The sequence below is a fragment of the Marmota monax genome, unplaced genomic scaffold, assembly GCF_021218885.2.
Source record: "Marmota monax isolate L192 unplaced genomic scaffold, Marmota_monax_Labrador192_F-V1.1 WCK01_AAM20220418_F8-fsc00393, whole genome shotgun sequence".
NCBI lineage: Eukaryota > Metazoa > Chordata > Mammalia > Rodentia > Sciuridae > Marmota > Marmota monax.
The window spans coordinates 270,163-288,108 of NW_026692824.1; the positions used below are offsets into that span (position 1 = coordinate 270,163).

Consider the following 17,946-nt stretch of genomic DNA (forward strand, 5'->3'; position numbering starts at 1 on the left):
TGGAAGGACACAGAAGTTGCTTGAAACAATCTCACTTACAAGCAGTATAGGAGCTGGGGTTGTAGCTCAGCGGTAGAGCGCTTGCCTCACACATATGAGGCCCTGGGTTCAATCCTTAGCACCACATAAAAATAAATAAATAAATAAAAATAAAAACATTGTGTCCATCTACAACTAAAAAAAAAAAAAAAAAAAAAAGCAACATAAGGTGGTAGCTGGGTGCAGTGGTGCATGCCTATAGTCCCCACAACTTAGGAGGCTGAGGCAGAAGGATGGATAGTTCAAGGCCAGCTGGGTAACTAAGCAAGGCTCTATATCAAAATATAAAATAAAATAGGTTGGGATGTAGCTCAATAGTGGAGTGCACCTGGGTATAAAACCCAGTACAGAAAAGGAAAAAAAAGTGATTCCTAAGGCACTTGAATTAACATCTTATATGTTTAAAACTCTTCATTGAGGAAGGCGCCACAGTATGTCTGCCACCTATTCCACTGCCTCACAGCTCTCTCAGCAAGATGTCTCTCACTCTGATTCTGGCTTGGAAAGCTTTAAACATATTTCCGTTTATTCTCTCATGATGGACAGAATCACAGAATCTATTTTCCCAGTGGCTTTCATTTTAATTTTAGAAATTTCTCTCCCGTTGGCTTGGGTTCTAATTCCTTGGATAAGTTACATCTGCCTCTTAAAGAGCCACTATGTGAAATTCGGTCACTCCTAATATTTCTGTTCTAAAACTGTCCCAGTTAACATAACTTTTCTTTCGAAAGCCAATTCACACGGCTTTCACCAATGAATCCATTCCCTCTTGTCTTGGATACAAAGAAAAGCTGAGAGAATGTGGGAGTTCGGGAGGAAGGAAGAAAGAAACTTTTCACAGAAGGCCAAGAAATAGCTCTCTTGTCCATCCCATAAAAGGCTGCAAGTGAGAAGGAACTGAAAAATTAACTCACCAAAGTTCTGCAAATACTTAAGTATGCTAAGTTATAAGAAAATTCAATCCAGAAAGGTCAAACTACAGAAAATTAGGAATGTTACATAGCAAGAAAATTCAATGCATTCCCTTTAAAAAACTAGCAGGTTTCCTAGATTCAGCTTTCCTTGCATCTTTGAGGAGGCACTGACAGCTCCTACAGGCTTCAGAAGGGAAATTTTGTTTTCTTTTTTTCTTCATGTACTGAGGATTAAACCCAGGGCCTCAAGCATGCTAGGCTCTACAACTGACTTATATTCCCAGCCTTTCAAAAAAATTTTACTTTGAGACAAAGAGTCTTGCTAAATTGCCTAGGCAGGCCTCAAACTTGCAATCCTCCTGCCTCAGCCTCCAGAATAGCTAGGATTACAGGGGTACACCACCACACCTATTAGAAGGCAAACTCTGAGACTGAAAGAATAGAGAAACGCTGCTTTTAATTTACATGCCCTTAAAGAACACAACTCAGCAAGAAACCCAACTCTATTTAAGTCAGGGTGGGGAACCAAGAATTGAACTCAGGGGCACTTGGCCACTGAGCCACATTCCCAGATCTATTTTATATTTTATTTAGAGATAGGGTCTCACTAAGTTGCTTAACGTCTTGCTTTGCTGAGGCTGGCTTTGAACTCGTGATTCTCCTGCCTCAGCCTCCTGAGCCGCTGGGATTACAGGCATGTACCACTGTGCCCAGCCCTACCTAAGCTTTTTATTAATATTATTTAAAAGCTTGTTGAACACAGTTGAAAGAGAAAGGCAAGAGACGAGGCACCAGGCAATCTCGTGATGTCTTGAGTGTTCTTCCAAGTAGGGACCTGGCCCAGTCCCAGCCTCCGCCACCACCACCCTGCACCTCCACCCCCATGCTCACCCTGTAGCTGCTCGATAAGTGTCCATGCCATTCGGGAGCCACTGGCATCAAACACCACATGGCCCTGAGGGGGAGAAACATGTGGAGGAAGCAAAGGGGATAAAAGCAGGAGTGAAAAGAGAACATCAGGGACTTTCTGACTCCTTCTGTTTTTGATGTAATTGAGCTTCTGAATGAATACTATTTATGGCATTTGCCTGCATATAGGACATACCCCAGATGCCCATACCCTAGATTTTAGAAATATTATTCTTTTGAGAAGAAGCTTCACCCGTGAGATTTGAATGGGAAAAATCCCCAGACAGAACACCAGGAGACCTGGCTTCCAGCTGTGTGGCCTGAGCAAGTCACCAAATCCCATTGGGCATTTATTTTCTCACTTTAAAAGGCATAAGGAGATAAACTTTTGGGTTGTTTCTTCTTTTAAAATCCTACAGTTCTCATCTGACTCATAAATACCTGGACTTGTCTGAAAGAAATGAGAGGAAGGGTCGAAAAATATACAGTTTTATTCTTTTGTAGTCTTTTGTGGGATTTTCTGGTTTGGGGATCCCCACTCCCCTCCTCTAAGACTAACTTCTGCAGAGAAGTAACTGAGAAAGATGGGGAATGCATGCTTCTAAAGGAGCCTCTGAGGGGGTGTCTGTCGATGCGAGGACAGGGGAGCATGAAAGGGGCTATAACTCACAGAGACACCCTCAAAGGACGAGGAGTTCATTGCCCGGTAAATTTGGTCGGTAATGGTTTGGTTGTTGTAGTTGAAGTCCTCCAGGCGCACACCCGAACGGCCACCTCCTCCAGATGTCTTGTTCAGGGCCAATGCCAAGGCCCAGATGGCATCATAGGCCAGCGGTGCTTCCTGGAAGCCACCTGTCTCTTCAGGGTGTCTTTTGAGTCGCTTGGTTAGTTTCTCCACAAACTCCTGGGATGTCTGGGGAGAGAAGAACAAGAGAAAAGGATTGGAATGTGTGTGGGTGCAGGGGGAGGGGACCATCCAATTTTGGCTCAAACACTTCGACTTGAGCGGATGGTTTGTGTTCATGTTGTCAGATGAAGCATATGTACATTCAAAATCTCTAACTATGCCCATGTGTCTGTCTTAGGTTTGAAGCAACTAGACTAGAGCAGAGATTAGCTGAGCCCAATGGTCTTAGTGTGTATAGCTGCTAGCTCAGAACTACAAACAGAGAAGTCTGATGAATAAACACTCTGGTAATGAGTGGCAAAGGAGAAAAAGTAGACATAGAGTAAAGGAAAAAACACAGATATTGCAATGAAGAGTTGTGACACTGATGTCCTCTCATCCTTCAGACTCTCAGTAGAGCTGACCCAGGATCTAACAGCTCCTCCAACACTGAAAGTTCCTAAAAAAGGCAACACCCACAGCCTTTGTCACTCTGCTTGTCAACCAGGAAGATTTTCTTCAGTGTGTTAACTTCTTGCCATTCTAGTTGCCTTTTAGAGATTTTCCAAAAAACTGAGAACTGCAGAAATATCCTTCACACTCTGTGTATGTGGTGCTGAAGATCAAACCAAGGGCCTCATGCATGCTAGACACCCTCTGCCACTAAGCCACATCCCCAGTCCTGCCCTTTACACTTCTGAAGTCCATCATTCAATCCTACTCACACCACTTCTCAACACTCAATATTTTTCAAGAAAGCTGAAAAGAATGATAGTTCCTTTAACTCTTACATAACAGGTCAAGAGACCTGACTTTGCATACTTGATTTTAACCCCGTTTGGTTTAATAACCACAGATGGTTAACTTGAAACTACCTTCTGTATAATGGAGAAAATCTCATCTTCCTTTCCTCACCTCCCAAAAAGACATAAGCAAAGGCTCAGCAACGACTTGCTTGCAAGGCACAAATAATACACAGCAGCACTACACAAATGACTATTTGAATTTGGAATGTATTAACAGAAGGAAGGAAGGAATAGATGAATAAAGAATAAACAAATGTTCTCCATGACATGACCACATTTTTTTTTTCTATTCAACTTTCTTGAAACAGCCTGAGATTTGAAGACACACATGGGCTCAGGCTCTACTATTTCTGAGAACAGAAACCAAGTTTTATTTCTTTTTCTTAGCACCATAATGTACAAACAATAAATGTATATTAAATTAGGATAGTGAAAATAACTGTGCATGATACTATAAGGACAGAAGCATGCCATTATACATTTTTTTCAAACCCACAGAATATACACCACCAAGAACGAACACTTCTGTAAACTATGGACTTCGGATGACTACAATGTGCCAGGTTAATCAACTGTAACAAATGTACCATTCTGGTGGGGTCTGCTGCTAATGTGGGAGGCTTTGCACATGTAGAGGTATACAGAAACTCTCTAAGCTCAATTTTTCCTCACACTTCAACACTGCCCACTATATGAGATTGAAACCTTAGAATCACCTTTGACCCTTCCAAATCACCAAATCCTCTTTCTTCTTTTATTGAGGTGTTTCATTAGTATCATCCCTCTCTATATAGGATGATGATGATGATGATGATGATGGCAGCAGTGGCTAACATTATAGTGTCCTTACTGTATGCCAGGCACTTTTCTAAGGCACACATATCAATGTATTTGATCCTCAAACCATTCAGTGAGGAAGATACTATTATCCCTATTGTGTGAAAAAAGAAAGTGAAACATAGAAGCTAGGTAACTTGCCTAAAGTTATACTGCCAGTAAGTGGCAGAGCTAGGACTCAAACCCAGGTAGTCTGGCACCAAAGTTTTATTTATTAATGCAACACTGGGGACTGAACCTTGGCATAAAGTGCTCTACCCATGAGCTTCACCTTCAGCTCTTTAAAATTTTTATTTTGAGACAAAGTCTCACTAAATTGCCTTGTCTGGCCTTGAACTTGCAATCCTCCTGCCTCAGCCTTCTGAATAACAAAGTCTATACTTTAACCCTCTACCCATACTCCTTCTATACACTGAAATGCCTCTATCCAAGAGCACCTGCTCAAAGACAACAGCTAAACTGAGACTTTCTGAGTAGTCCTTCAGCTTCTAGGTCTATCTAATCCTCAGTTCAAAGTAAAGATTACATCAGAAAATCACCCAGATGGGAAGGGATTAATCTGCTCAGCATGATACTATCCCCTGCCCAGATCTTCAAACTCTCAGCTCACCTCTAACACTCCTGGCCAAAGGGAGCACTGGTGTCCCTATTACTAAAGCAATGAAAAAACAATCTTTCCCCTTTCAATCAGCAAAGATATGGTTATTAATTTCCAAAGAGAAATTTTACTGTGCTGCTGAGAAAAACTGAACAACAAAAGTTCCACAATTCACAGAAATTAGTGAATTAACCAAGTGCAAATTTATGATCCTCATTTTTTATAAACAGCTCTGTCTGGTTGGCTCCATGTGTGAAAATGGATGCTTGACAATGATCTGTGTATCCTGAGGTAGGTTTTTAGTTTGTTTTGTACCCAGGTCTGATGAGATCTCCTTCCCAATCAGGATAAATTCACAATCTCATCTCCAGGTATGCCACCTCCCATCTTCCCCTCTAGATCATAGCTACATTTCTCCAAAACCATTCTAATTCATTCTCCATTTATTTATATTGTACCTAAAGATTCTTTCTCTATATCATGATTTCTCAAATCTCCACACTATTGGCAATTTAGACAGAACAGCTTTGCTGTCAGTGTTGAGCTGTGCATTTTAGAATATCTTTTTTCCAGTACTGAGGAATAAACCCAGGGATACTCTGCCACTGAGCTACATCCCACCCCTTTTTATTTTTTTGAGACAGGGTCCAAGTTGTGCAGGCTAACCTAAAACTTGCAAACCTCCTGCCTCAGCATCCCAAGTAGCTGGGATTACAGGTGTGTACCACCACGCACAGCTCACATTACAGAATGTTTAGAAGCATCCTTGGTCTATACCCATTAGACACTATGAGCAGCTATCCTTCAGCGAAGCCCTCACCCCAAGTTGTATCAATCAAAAGTATCCCCAGACATTTCCAACCTCTGGTTAAAAACTACTACCCTAATAGTGGTAAAAGTGTGATTTCCAAAGAAGTAACATCAGTATTTCTGGGAACTTGTTAAAAATATAAATTCTCAGGCCCTACTCCAGATCTTCTAGGGGAAACAGCTCAGAACTTCTAGGGAAACAGCTTAGTAGTCTGTGTACTAACTACCTTTGCAGGTAGTTCTTTGGAAACTAAAGTTTGGGAAATACTGATTTAAACAAATGTGAGGCCATTCTGTGGAGTGAAAGCAACTCAGCTTCTTTATAGCTCTGTCCTGCTTGTTTCAATCCTTGCTTCTGATTCACTTCTCTTGGTGCTATTTGATTCCCTAGGCAGTTGTTAGGGCTGCTTCTATTCCTCTATTGAAAAATCTTGGCTTCTCTACTTGGTGTTTTAGCCCAGTGTCACTAGAAGCCCTATGGTCTAGAAGGCAGGCACCATCTTCCTCTAGAGTCCAGGAGCCAGAAAGAGACCTTCTAACATCCTACTCCAAAGCTCAAGTGTCCCTCTATATCTGTGAACAATTCTTGGCTTTCTGTCTGCCTGCTCTAGCTTCCTGCTATGAGACAGCAGCCATTATTGGCAGGTCCTGGGCTCAGGATACCAAACAGTCTTCCCATCTTCAACAACCAGCACCACTAATTCCTCAGTTCTGGAGGATGACTCACCTTTCCAGTACTCTATAGGGAGGTGAACCTCCAGAATTTTTTCACTCTATTTTTCAAATAAGATACATTAAACATAGAGTTCCCTTTAGAAAGTCCCAGAATAGAGTCTATGATCAGAGTCCATGAGGCAGTTCACCACTCATCATAATTCACTGACACAACCAACTTCCTAAATTATTATTTCTCCCGTGCTCAAAAACTGCCATCAGCTGAACAGTGCTAGCACAAAAAAATACAAGATTTCAGTCAGGCTTCATGCTTACCCTAGAAGTGATGGAACAGAGCAGTTTGGAATTAGATTCAATTAGGAGGCAGTTCCAGCAGGACAACTCAGTAGCAGCATGGAACAAGTCACTAAATTTCTCTGAGTCTTAATTTTCTGGTATATAAGATGCAAATAATAAATATACATCAGAATATTGTTTAAAATCTGATTTTAAGGGGCTGGCATTGTGCTCAGCAGTAGAGCACTCACATAGCACGTGTAAGGCCCTGGGTTCTATCCTCAGCAGCACATAAAAATAAATAAATAAAATAAAGGTATTGTGTCCAACTACAACTAAAACATAAATATTAAAAAAAAATCTGATTTTAAATTCCTAGTTTACCAAATAAAATCAATTGCTACTAAAACTCCTTTAAATAAACACTTTGAGGATTTTGCCATCATTAGTTCACCCCTAGCCTTCTCTCCAAAACAGGCATTATATACCTTAGGATGTACCTGATATAATAAGTAGACATGCTGGTTACCCCATTGAGCTCACTAAGATTTCTGTGCTCTAAGATGTCGTGCTGAGCAGCAGTGAAGCTCTTCCCCCACACCCACACCCACATCCACACCCACTTGTGCTCCCACCTGCAAGCCTGCCCCAGTCCTCCCAAGTCAGGCAATGTGCTTCTAGTTCCAACTCTGTCACTAACCAGTTATCTGGGACTAAATGATTTAGTCATTTTTACATCTAAAATTCTAAAAAAAGAATCATTTAAAAAAAAAAAAAAATTAAGATCCAAGCTAATTTCATCATGAGTGAATATTAAGCAACTCTAAGATACTAATGTAAGTCACCAAAAAAATAAAATGCATTTCTGCCCAGGAACAGTGCTTTGGTAAAGGTGTGCTTGCATATACAAGCGTCTATATTATCATTAACGCCTCTCCCTCATTTGACTTCACACCAACTGCTCCTTGTTTCCATGGTAACAGCCCTTCTACTCATCAGGGGCCTACTGAACATACCACTCTTATCATTTCTCTCCCTCCCTCTCCCTCTCTCTCTCTCTCTCCTACCCAAGAAAAGTCACAACAGAGGTAGAATCCACAGGAGACATGATGCTAACAAGCTCAGAGTGGGCACAGACCCCTTTGTCTTCATAAGTTCAAACTCTACACCCTTCTCCCCTCCCCTGAGAAGCTCCCTCAGTCTCTTCCACCCACTCCTCCCAGGTGTCAGCCTCTATGCCCCATAGTCTCACCATGTTAGAAATGCTGCGGGTGTTGGCAGGGTTCAGCATGACAATCTCAGTGGTGATGTGGCCCTCTACTGCCTCGGTCATCTCATCCACTGTGCAATTGATTGACGGATCATAGATTTTGAACCAATTGTCAGCATACCACCCAATGAGGAACCAGACATACTTCTTCCCAAAAAGACGTTCCTTGTACACCTGCACACAAAGAAGGCGGCTGGGGTACAGTTTAGGGCTTTTTTTTTTTGGTGGGGGGGGGGCTGTTGTTTTTTGTATTATCTCAATGGTAGCTATTCAGTCTATTAGAAATCACAGAAGAGCAACAGAATAAGTAAAAGAAATGTACACGTCTTAAGGCTGGGGCATGTCTCAGTGGTAGAGTGCTTATTTAGTAATCCACAAGTCTTAACAGTGATAGGAAAGTCTCAAGTTCCAAGTTCTTCCCCAGACCCTCTGAGTAGCCTTTCCAGTCAGTCAGAAGAGATGGCATTCATGGACTACTCAGGGAAGTTTTTTTAAAAAGGGAGGAAAATTAAATATAACATGTGTGCAGGGAGTGTGTGGTGTGTGCAATTTGTGTGTGTGTGGAGAAGGGATAAAGTCAGAGCCAACAGATAGAGACATCATATTAATCATCACCTCAGATCATTTGCTATTAATTTCAGCAAAGATGCAATGAGGAGACTCTGGGAAAACACCAAGGCAAGAAGCCCACCCAGTCCCCCTCCCTCTTCAGATTCCAACTTCACCTCACAAAAAACTTTCCGGGCTTCAGTCTCATAAAAAAGTCCCACGATGATTCGGGCATCTTGGCGCTATAAAACGGAGACAGAAACAGAGCTCCTGAGGGACACCTAGGAGCGCCTGAGGGGCTAAGCCAGGCGCTTTCACAGCTTTGATTTCCCATCCCAGAGTGCTTAGTGCAGAGTAATGTTCAATGGGCAGTGGATAAATGTCAGCTGGAAGATGGAGCTAAATCTCCCCAGGAGACACTGCTGCCTCACAGAATCAGTCAGTCCCCACCTGACTCTCCTTTCCAGGAGACCTTGGTTCTCCAACCCAGCCCCTCCACAGGCCTAGCCCACCACTCCTGGCCAACCCACCTTCAGGTTTTTGACAGGCACGGCTGGATCTGAGAAGAAGCTCTGGCGGAAAGTTATCTCAATTCCAGCCTCCTTCACTCTTTCCTCTAGGTCATCCAGAGTCTTGGGTGGGAACGAGAAATGTATAAGAAAAACATGGGGCGTGCGATGGGGTAAAGCAGAGATGTTAACTGCCTTAACTGGGGACTGAAATCTCAAGAGTGACAGAGCAGTGTTCTGAACCTTCCTCCAACCTCTCTGTCCCCAAAGCTAGAAGAGTTCAAAGGAAAGCATCTGCAGTCTTAGAAGGTGGCTTCCCAAGTGGAACCGCACATAATGAGCCCTTCCTCAGGTCTGTGTCTGAAGGAAGCCACTCCACTGACCTCACTCCTACCACTCACCCTACTTCTACCCCTAAGGGGAAAACAGAAGAACCCAAAAAAGACCCAGAGGCAGGTAAGCAGACAGACTAAAGGATCAGAGAACAGCCTGAGTCACTGAGAAAAAGTGAGGAAGGAGGATTAAAGGGCCACTGAACATTCGAGTGGGTGGAGGACCCAAAGAATACAATAGAGGGGAGGGAGCAGACTGCTTTCTTTGGATGTAGAGCCTTGTATTTCTTCTCTATTTCCACAGATTTCCTGAGGCTCCTTCAACCTCTATGTCTATGGGCATTTCTCTCCCAGTGTTAACTACCAGACCTATGTCTCTTGTCTGTCTGCATCTACCTCTCGCTCTGTGCCCCATCCCCCTCCCAACCAGTAGCTCCACCTCTCTGTCCCCATTCTCACACACACCCAGTGTCTTTAGAATCTACTACATTCCTGGGTTCCTATTTTATATTCCTTCTCTCCTCTTGACTCAATTTGGGATTGAACCTACTTTAACAGAACTGAATGTCATTTTGAGCCTATCTGTCTGGGGAATACAGCATCAAAAGGAAAAAGAATTATAATATCAAAAAAATGGAGAGGATCCCAAAAACTCAACTCACTCATTCCCTTAGCTACGGAAAGTACATGCACTTAACCCACTTGGAATGGGTTCTCTTTCAATAAAGAACCAAGATCTTCCCCCACAACGAATGCTATGTCACATCTCTCTCCATTGACTTTGAGTCGATGCCCCCTTTTACTTTCTCCCTCGTCCCTCCTCACCGAAGTGAAGACCTCTGTGGTCTGCTGAATGGTGGCAATCTTCTTCCAGCCCCACTTTTCAAAAAGTTTCACTCGGGTAGGATTGTGGAGAGTGGCTGATGGATGTGTTCGGAAGAATGTGGGGAAACGCTGCCGGTTTGACAGGGCTGGTGAACTGGAGCCATAGGAAAGCTAAGGGGACAAGGAGAATGGACTCCACTGAGGGCTACTAAGAATTCCTTTGATCCCTTCTTTGCCTCTAGAGTTTTCTCCTCCACTCTCTCCAAACCTCCTCACTTTTGTCCTAGGAAAAGTGATTCTCAAAGACCCACACACTCCTCACAATTAGGATGCTCCTTCTCTCATCTAACTACCCAGTTCCTTCTGATGAAGACTGAGATCAGCTTAAGTATGGTTAAGCACTGCTGCTGGGAGGCCAACCAGCTCAGGTCTGAAGAGGGTTCTGGATCCTGGAAGTAGGTCCCTCCCTCAATCCTCTTAAAACCCAAACCTACAATCCTCCCTTAGTACAGCCCAAAAGGAAACCACCCCCACACCCCTTCTGACCCCCATACCCTTGCTTACCACAATAAGGTTCCACATCCTGGCAGCCTCAGCCACAAGCGTGGAGACAGAGCTGCAGCCGGGCATGAGGATGATCTTGATGGGATCATTGTAGAGCAGTTCATACAAGTACTTGGTGGCTTGGCCTGGGTCACACTGAGTGAGGAAGGAAGGGTTGGGGAGCCCCTCAGGGCTCTTAACCTTCTATTTCAACTGTCTTATCTTTCTTGGACAACCTAGTTCCTTCTTCAATTACCCACTTTCATCACTATTACCATATTCTTCTCCCTGACATCTCTTCTTGTCAAGTTTCTTGCTTCTCCTCTTTCAATTACCTCTATTCTCTGTCTTCCATCTGGCACTGAATCCCTCTCCTCTCCTGCATACCCCTATATCAGTATTCATGGATATGTTTCTTTTCTCCTTTAGTTCATCCGCTGACATCCCCAAGTCCACCTCTCCTGTCACCCCTGCCCTTCACCCCATGTTTTTATGTTCCAAACATCCCTGAGAAGAAAAGTCTGCAGAAACACAAATTCTCTCCAGGTTCCCAGACAGCTTCCTCAAAAATCATATTATGAAATTTCTTCCTTCACCTCTAAGAACTCCCTCTTTTCTCCTTCATTTTTTTTCCTCCCTCTTTTCAGGGCTAGTGATAAGTAAACAAGAGAGAACAGGAACAAGACCAGTAGGGGGTCTGCTCAGCTCACCCATCCCCTCCTGCTGGGCCCTGACAATTGACAGGTCCATTAGAAAAAAAAAAAAAAAACAACACTCAAGGGTAGAAGTAGGAAAGAATCTAAGATGAGGAAAGAACAGGGAGAATAAACAGAATGGGGATCTCAAGAATGAATGATTTCAGGGGTGTCTAAAAGAGAGGCATGGCACTGTGTAAAGTAAGTAATGCAGAAAGCTAGAGAGGAAAGGGAGGCTGGGAGGAGTGGCAATGGGGGGGAGGGAGAGACAGTCATGGGTCTCCCACTGCCTATTCCCCTCCTGCTGAAATGTGACATTTCAGAAGCTGCAGGAGACCCAAAGGAAGTGGAGAATAAATGGCAGCCAGTGGGGAGCCTGGGAAGAGGGGAAACAGACAGGAGACACAGGCAACTGGGGAGGGTGAACTGGGGGGGGGGGGGGTACAAGTAGAAAGGAAATAAAGAAAGCTCCCTAGAGCCTGCTCACTCCCCACTGAGGCCTGACATTTGGGACACAGTGGGAAGTTAGAGTCCAGAGAGCCAGGGGAGCCAGGGGAAGCTGGTGGAAGCTAGAGAACACTGAGCCCTGATGCCCACCCCACCTTCACCCCCTGCTCAGGGTATTGCTCAACTGCTTTGAAGACTTTCTCTTCATGTCTCCCATTTGGGCATCTCAATATATCTTTACTATTCTGGGGTCCAAACATCCTGAATTTTCTCAGCATCTATTATTCCAGATCTTGCCCCCAGCTTCTCCAAAGCCTCCTCAGTGCCCCTCTACTTCCTGTCTAAAGAAATGGTTAATAAGAACATGTGGACATCATGGCAGATCCCCTTTCCATGAAGTTCTCCCTCTTCCTATTGCTCTTGCAAGGATCTGGACTTGCAGGCAGAAAAGAGGCACATTCTAGTGGACACATTCCAGTTTCTGCCTTCTCATCCCCTCCTTGTATGCCTCTGCTAACTTCTCTAGTTGCCTTCTCCTGGGTCCCCCAGCTGCTCCCCAACACTTCAGGGAATCACCTATCATGGTGGGTAAATTCAAGCTCACAGACGGGCCTCCCCTACTTCCTTGTGATGCCCCCTCATAAAGCCTGCCCCCATCTCTCCCAATCTTTTTCCCCCACACTCATACCCCTGCCCCTGACCAAAAACTCTCGAAGTCTCCCAAGTCTGACCCCTCAGATAGATGTGACCCTCTATTTCTCTTCATGCCTTCCCTACCCTAATACCTAATTCTTTTCCTGAACCCTGCTGCTCTTTCCATAGGCATCCTAGTGTTAGCTACAACTCAAGCAGAATTTCTGTTGGTAAAAATGTAGATAATTCTTGGGATTCCTCCCTGACCCAGGAGTTAGCATCTGTATTTTTAACAACCCCTCTGGTGATTCTTATGTATACGGACATTTGAGAAATACAGAGAAGGTAACAGTCCAAAAGGATTTTAAGCTCTGTCTCCAAATGCCTACCAATCCTTATGCTCTCCTCTCCCCAAGCACCCTGCCTGCAGCCCCACTTCTATCCCCTTTCCTTTTCCCCCACTTACTTTAGATATATATTGATGTTCTAGAGAATGGATATAAATCCTCAGCACACTCCAAGTGTAAAATCCCCAAATCTTCACCCACTGTACCCTACCTCCCTAACCTAGTCCCTTAAATCTCTGGAGCCACATGTCAGAGAAATTTAGGAGGATCCCAAATTTCCTTCCTTCTCTGTGTCATACCTTCTCCATTACCCAATTATTCATGTAGGGGAGTGGGAAGGTAAAGAAATCTTATCAGAGATCATCCCTAACACCCCTAGACCCAAATTTCCTTCCTTTCCCCTCTTCCTTCTCTCTCCTCTCTAACCCTACATCTCACATCTAAAGGCCATAATGCTAAAAGAGAAGATAAAATCAGGACCCCCAAGCTCCACAAGATGCCCCAGGATTCCTCACTATCCCCATCCTGCCTCTTTGCCCCCCTCCCCCACTCCTTTCTTTTCTGTTCTTTCCTCTCCCTGTATTAGGGATTCCTCTCCATCACCATGTTATGGTGGGGGCTCTTCATGTGGACCCCTAATCCAATTTATCCTCCAGTGTCTCTGTCCACCTCTAAACCATTATCCTTCCCCAACAGCTATAAGCCATACATTCTCACAGTCCAGGAATCTTCAACAGGACTGGGGATGGAGGGATAAGGAGTCAGGTAGGGCTAGAAGCTACCTTCCTGTTTGTTTTGATAAATAAACTAGAGCTCTCAAGTCCCTCAAAATTTTCTCATTCTCTCCCTATTCCTTCCATCCTTAACATACACCACACTTACCTTGTTACCATGGTAAATGTAAACCCCTGATACAGCTCCCCACCTCTGACATTCCCTCCTGCCCCCAACCCAGTCCTGGGTTAGTTTACTCCCTCAGAAGGCCAGTATTAGCTAGGACCCTAAACCCATCACCAGTTTTCTCAACACCCCTGCACTTCCATGAGTCTCTCACTGCAGGGCAAAGGGTTTGCCTTACAGCGTGATTAACCATGATTAACCATCTTGAACCCCCAGACCCTCATCTTGAACCTCCAGCCCCTGATATTCTCCCCAAGCTCCTGCACTTCCAGTCCGTCTCCTGCTAGTCACACAAGGGAGGGGTTTGCCTCCCAATCTCAAAGCGACTCAGACTCAGGCGCTAACACAGCTGGCCCCTTGCCCCCTTAAGCCCCCACCTCTCACCCACTCCCTTGTCGGGTGCTACCTTGCTGTCGTGGTGGATGAGCTTGAGCTCATAGTCCGGCAGGATGTCCCTGCGGCTATTCACGTCCTCCAGCGCCATCTCCACCGCGGGCTGGCAGGCCTGGCCCCCTGGCCAGCCCCCGCTCATGGGAAACAGCGCCCCGATGTACACTGCGCGTCGTTCTGAGGAGGGGTGCGGGGGGACCCTCGTGTGAGGCCGTGGGAGATGAGGGGAGTGAGAGGCCCACACTGGAGCCACCCCAGCTGCCATCACCACCAGGAGAGGCAGTGGCCACCCCACTCGGGAAGAGGGGGCCCCGGGACCCATGGCAGGGAGGGGGCGGGGGTGGCAGCTTGGGGAGCTGGGAGCTCAGGGGGGACACTTTTTCTGGGGAGGGCTGCTGAGGGGGTGTCGGGCAGGCACCTCCATCCCCGGTTTTGTGGGGAGGAGGGGGCTAGGGCCCCCAGGGAAGCAGGGAAGGTGGGCTTCCTACTCCCGCCACCGCTACCGCCACCGCGGACTCTCCTCGCGGACTGACTGACCGAGGAAGGGGAGGAGGAGGGAGATGTGGGGCTGGGAGGGGGCTCTGACGTCACGAGCGAGCGGCACGGCAGTGGTGGGGGGGGGGCAGGAGGTGGGGCGGGAGGAAGGGGGCAGGGATGAAAGCAAGCTCGAGGTGGGAACCACAGCCAGAAAGGAGGGGAGGGTTAGGGAAAGAGGGTGCAACCTCTCGAGGTATAGGGATGGATGGAGGAAAGGAAGAGGTTCACCCACCCAAGGGGATATTAGTGGGAGGAGAAAAGAGGAGATGGAGCGTGCCAGGAGGGCAGGGTGGGCGGAGGGAGCAACGCGAGAGGCTGAAGCAGCGAGAGAGGGATGGGGAAGGGAAGGAGAATGGGACAGGACAGAAAAGGGGCTGGCGTCCGAGATCTGAAAGGAGATATGAACTGAGGGTGCTGAGAGAGGGATAGAGGTGGGAAGAGTTTTGGAAGATAGAAATGGGTTAGGAAGGGAAGACTGGTATAGAGGGCAGTGTTGGGGATAGAGGAAGGGAACATGGGGCAGGTAGATGAGAAAGGGTGATGGGAGACAGAACTGAGAATAAAGAGGAGTATAGGAAGGAAAGAATTGGGGGAAGCGTGAGAGGCCCTGGCCAGGGTTGGAGGTGGGTGAAATGGGCTGATGGAGTCCATCAGGTGAAATCCTAAAAAGGGGGCAAGCAGGAAAAGGTTCCAGAGAAGGTCGGAAGGAACCCCATGGGGAAGACGAGGTGGAAACTCAGGTTCACAGCACGCTGCCGCCCCCTGCCGGGGCTCTGCCATTTGGCCAAGAAGCAGAATCTGGGAGGAGGTGGAGCCCAGGGAAGTGCAGCCAAGCAAGGAGATGGGAGGGACCGCGGAAAACCGGGACTGGAGGCAGGAAACAGGTAGGGAAAGAAGGGGACGGTCGCAAACGGGTGGGTGGGGGGAGGTGGGTGAAGGAGGACATCCATAGCCTAGGGGCAGAACTCCTGCGGGTGGAAGGTGAAGACTTAGGGGTAAAGGGATTGCTGTGCACGCGATTAGGGTTTCTGATCTCACCTGAGTGTGGCGTTCGATTCACTGGCAGCAGGAAAGACCGGGATCAGAGAAGAGTTACCACTGGCGCCCAGCTTCCCAGGCCTGATCCCCAGCCCCCTCCCACACCTCTCCATGCCGAAGACGGGGGAGGGCAGAAGCCTGCGATTCTGAGGGGAGGGTGCCTGGGGATAAGAGCAAGGTGGGGCTGGGGGTCAGGACTTGTTGGTTTTCTTCCTTTATTTTTCATAGGACATAGAAATTGAGACAGGAGGAGCAACAGTTAAGGCAGGGACAGATTCTGGTTTTGTAGAGCCTGAATATTACAAAGTATAAGGGTCTCTGAGAAAAAAATTACAATGGATTTTAAGCAATTACTGTTAAAATACCTAGTTTTTGCAATTTTGACAAAAGTGAAGTAGCATGTGAACACATTCTTAAAGCCCACTACATTATTAGAGCACAGGAAAAGGGCCTGGTAAGTGAGGAACCCTGAAGCTTAAGCTTTGTTAGCTTAAAAGTAAATCCACCCCTGGATAGGACAGCCATTTCCGGGATGGAATGGTAAACTAGAAGTGGAATAACTTGAGTTAATTGAAGAAAGACAAGGCCAAGGATCTTGAAATAGTCTACAGAGTAGCAGAAGCATGAGGCATAGGAATAGATGCCTACATTCTAGAAGAGAAGACTGCAGAAGGAGAGTTTGAGTGCCCAGAAAAAGGAGAAGTTTGCAGAACTAGATGGCAAAAAAGGTGGTAAACACAAAAATTATTCCCTCAGGGAATGCTGGAAATTGTCTAGGAGGGACAGAAAAGGACTATAGTCTTCCCATTCCATCTCTGAGTTGTCAATGTTCTGATAATTCTGCACCCAATTTTAAATCATTTTACCCTGATATATTTCCACTCTTGGAACTCCTCTTGCCAATTTTTCTACATTGTGCATGACTTTATATTTACAAAAATTCAATTAAAGAATGAATGGTGACGAGTCAATTCTAGAAGAGGGTGATGCATACAAAGTTCTAAATTTAGAGAAAGCGAATGGATCTAGGGAAACTTGGAGTATTTAAACCTTGTGAAGGTAAGGGAAGTTTCGATTCATAAAGGAAAAAAGAAAATGTAAGTCCCAAGAACTGGAAGCAGGGACTTTACAGAAAGAGGAAAGCAAAGAAAGGACATCCCCCAACATAGGGAAATTGAATACTGGGGATAGCAGAAGTTTGAGGCAAGTGGATGGTGGAAAAAATTGGACTTTCATTTTTGCCTTCCCAAGGCCCTCCTCCAAGTTCTTCATAGGACCCCATCCTTTCCCACCATCTATTCCCACTCCACCCCGCTCCCTTTCTTGCACAAGCATCCTCATCAGCTGCATGCAGGCAGCTATTCCCCTCACCCTGGCAGTGGGGCTTGGGGGTGCTCCACTGGCCCTGACTACAGATGCTCCGGGAGCTGCCCACCAGATGGAAGTCGGGGTCACACCGGAAATCCACCCGGGCTCCGTCCAGAGCTGGGAGGTCCCCACCCGTCAGGAAAACTTTCCCATTTTCCAGGGTCAAATAAGACTTGGAGCAGATTCGGACTGTGGAGAGATAGGAAAATGAGAAGAGATGCAAGTTGGAGAAGGCTTTTTTCCCTTAACAGAGAGCAGGGGGCTTGGGTTCGATCCCACAGTATCTTACTCTACAGAAAATAAGCTGTGAAAAGGATTAGCATCCCTACCTTCTACTCCCCCCTTAACCCTGAAAGCATCCACACATTCTCAAAAGAAAACAAGAAAAAGTATTTCCATTGTAGGAACCCAAGATGGAGCTATAAGCACACAAAATGGGATCTCTCCACAATCCACTATAGTGGGCGGTTCTCTATCTTTGAAATGTGTGGATAACTTTGAATGCACAATCAGATTTGCTTTTCTTAATATAGTTGGTTAATATTAAATTGTCTTTTGTTCCCTGGGCATATAGTCATTGGAATGGACAGGTGTTGGGCAATGTATTGAAATCATTTTAGCATTTTTTTGGCATAATCTGCTACTAAAAATCCTTAAAGAGAATAGCATAAGACAAAAAAATCAAAGTTATTTCATCCAATGATCACTGGCCTAAGGAAAGGATGAAATGAAATGTGCAAGCTGCGTGCTTTGCCACCTCTAACTACCCAGCAACATCTTACATAGTAGTTGTTCATTAAATGTATTTGTAAA

General features: G+C 45.6%; 1 protein-coding gene across 6 annotated transcripts in view; it reads right to left on the reverse strand.

The window, feature by feature from the left end:
* The window catches only part of Gabbr1 (gamma-aminobutyric acid type B receptor subunit 1), a 36,769-nt gene that overhangs the window by 17,193 nt on the left and 1,630 nt on the right, over positions 1 to 17,946 (reverse strand). For 3 of the 6 annotated variants that reach the window (XM_046448496.2, XM_046448494.2, XM_046448493.2), the window contains exons 4-13: positions 17,137 to 17,322; positions 15,766 to 15,786; positions 14,207 to 14,367; positions 10,800 to 10,934; positions 10,236 to 10,406; positions 9,100 to 9,201; positions 8,746 to 8,811; positions 8,003 to 8,194; positions 2,533 to 2,775; positions 1,845 to 1,908 (exon numbers count right to left, since the gene is read on the reverse strand). In XM_046448496.2, coding sequence (XP_046304452.1) covers positions 1,845 to 1,908; positions 2,533 to 2,775; positions 8,003 to 8,194; positions 8,746 to 8,811; positions 9,100 to 9,201; positions 10,236 to 10,406; positions 10,800 to 10,934; positions 14,207 to 14,367; positions 15,766 to 15,786; positions 17,137 to 17,322 — 1,341 coding nt within the window. Of the gene's footprint in view, positions 1 to 1,844; positions 1,909 to 2,532; positions 2,776 to 8,002; positions 8,195 to 8,745; positions 8,812 to 9,099; positions 9,202 to 10,235; positions 10,407 to 10,799; positions 10,935 to 14,206; positions 14,368 to 14,608; positions 14,795 to 15,765; positions 15,787 to 17,136; positions 17,323 to 17,946 lie in introns of those variants that run through there. The other 3 variants (XM_046448497.2, XM_046448495.2, XM_058580657.1) reach the window with 3 other exon arrangements.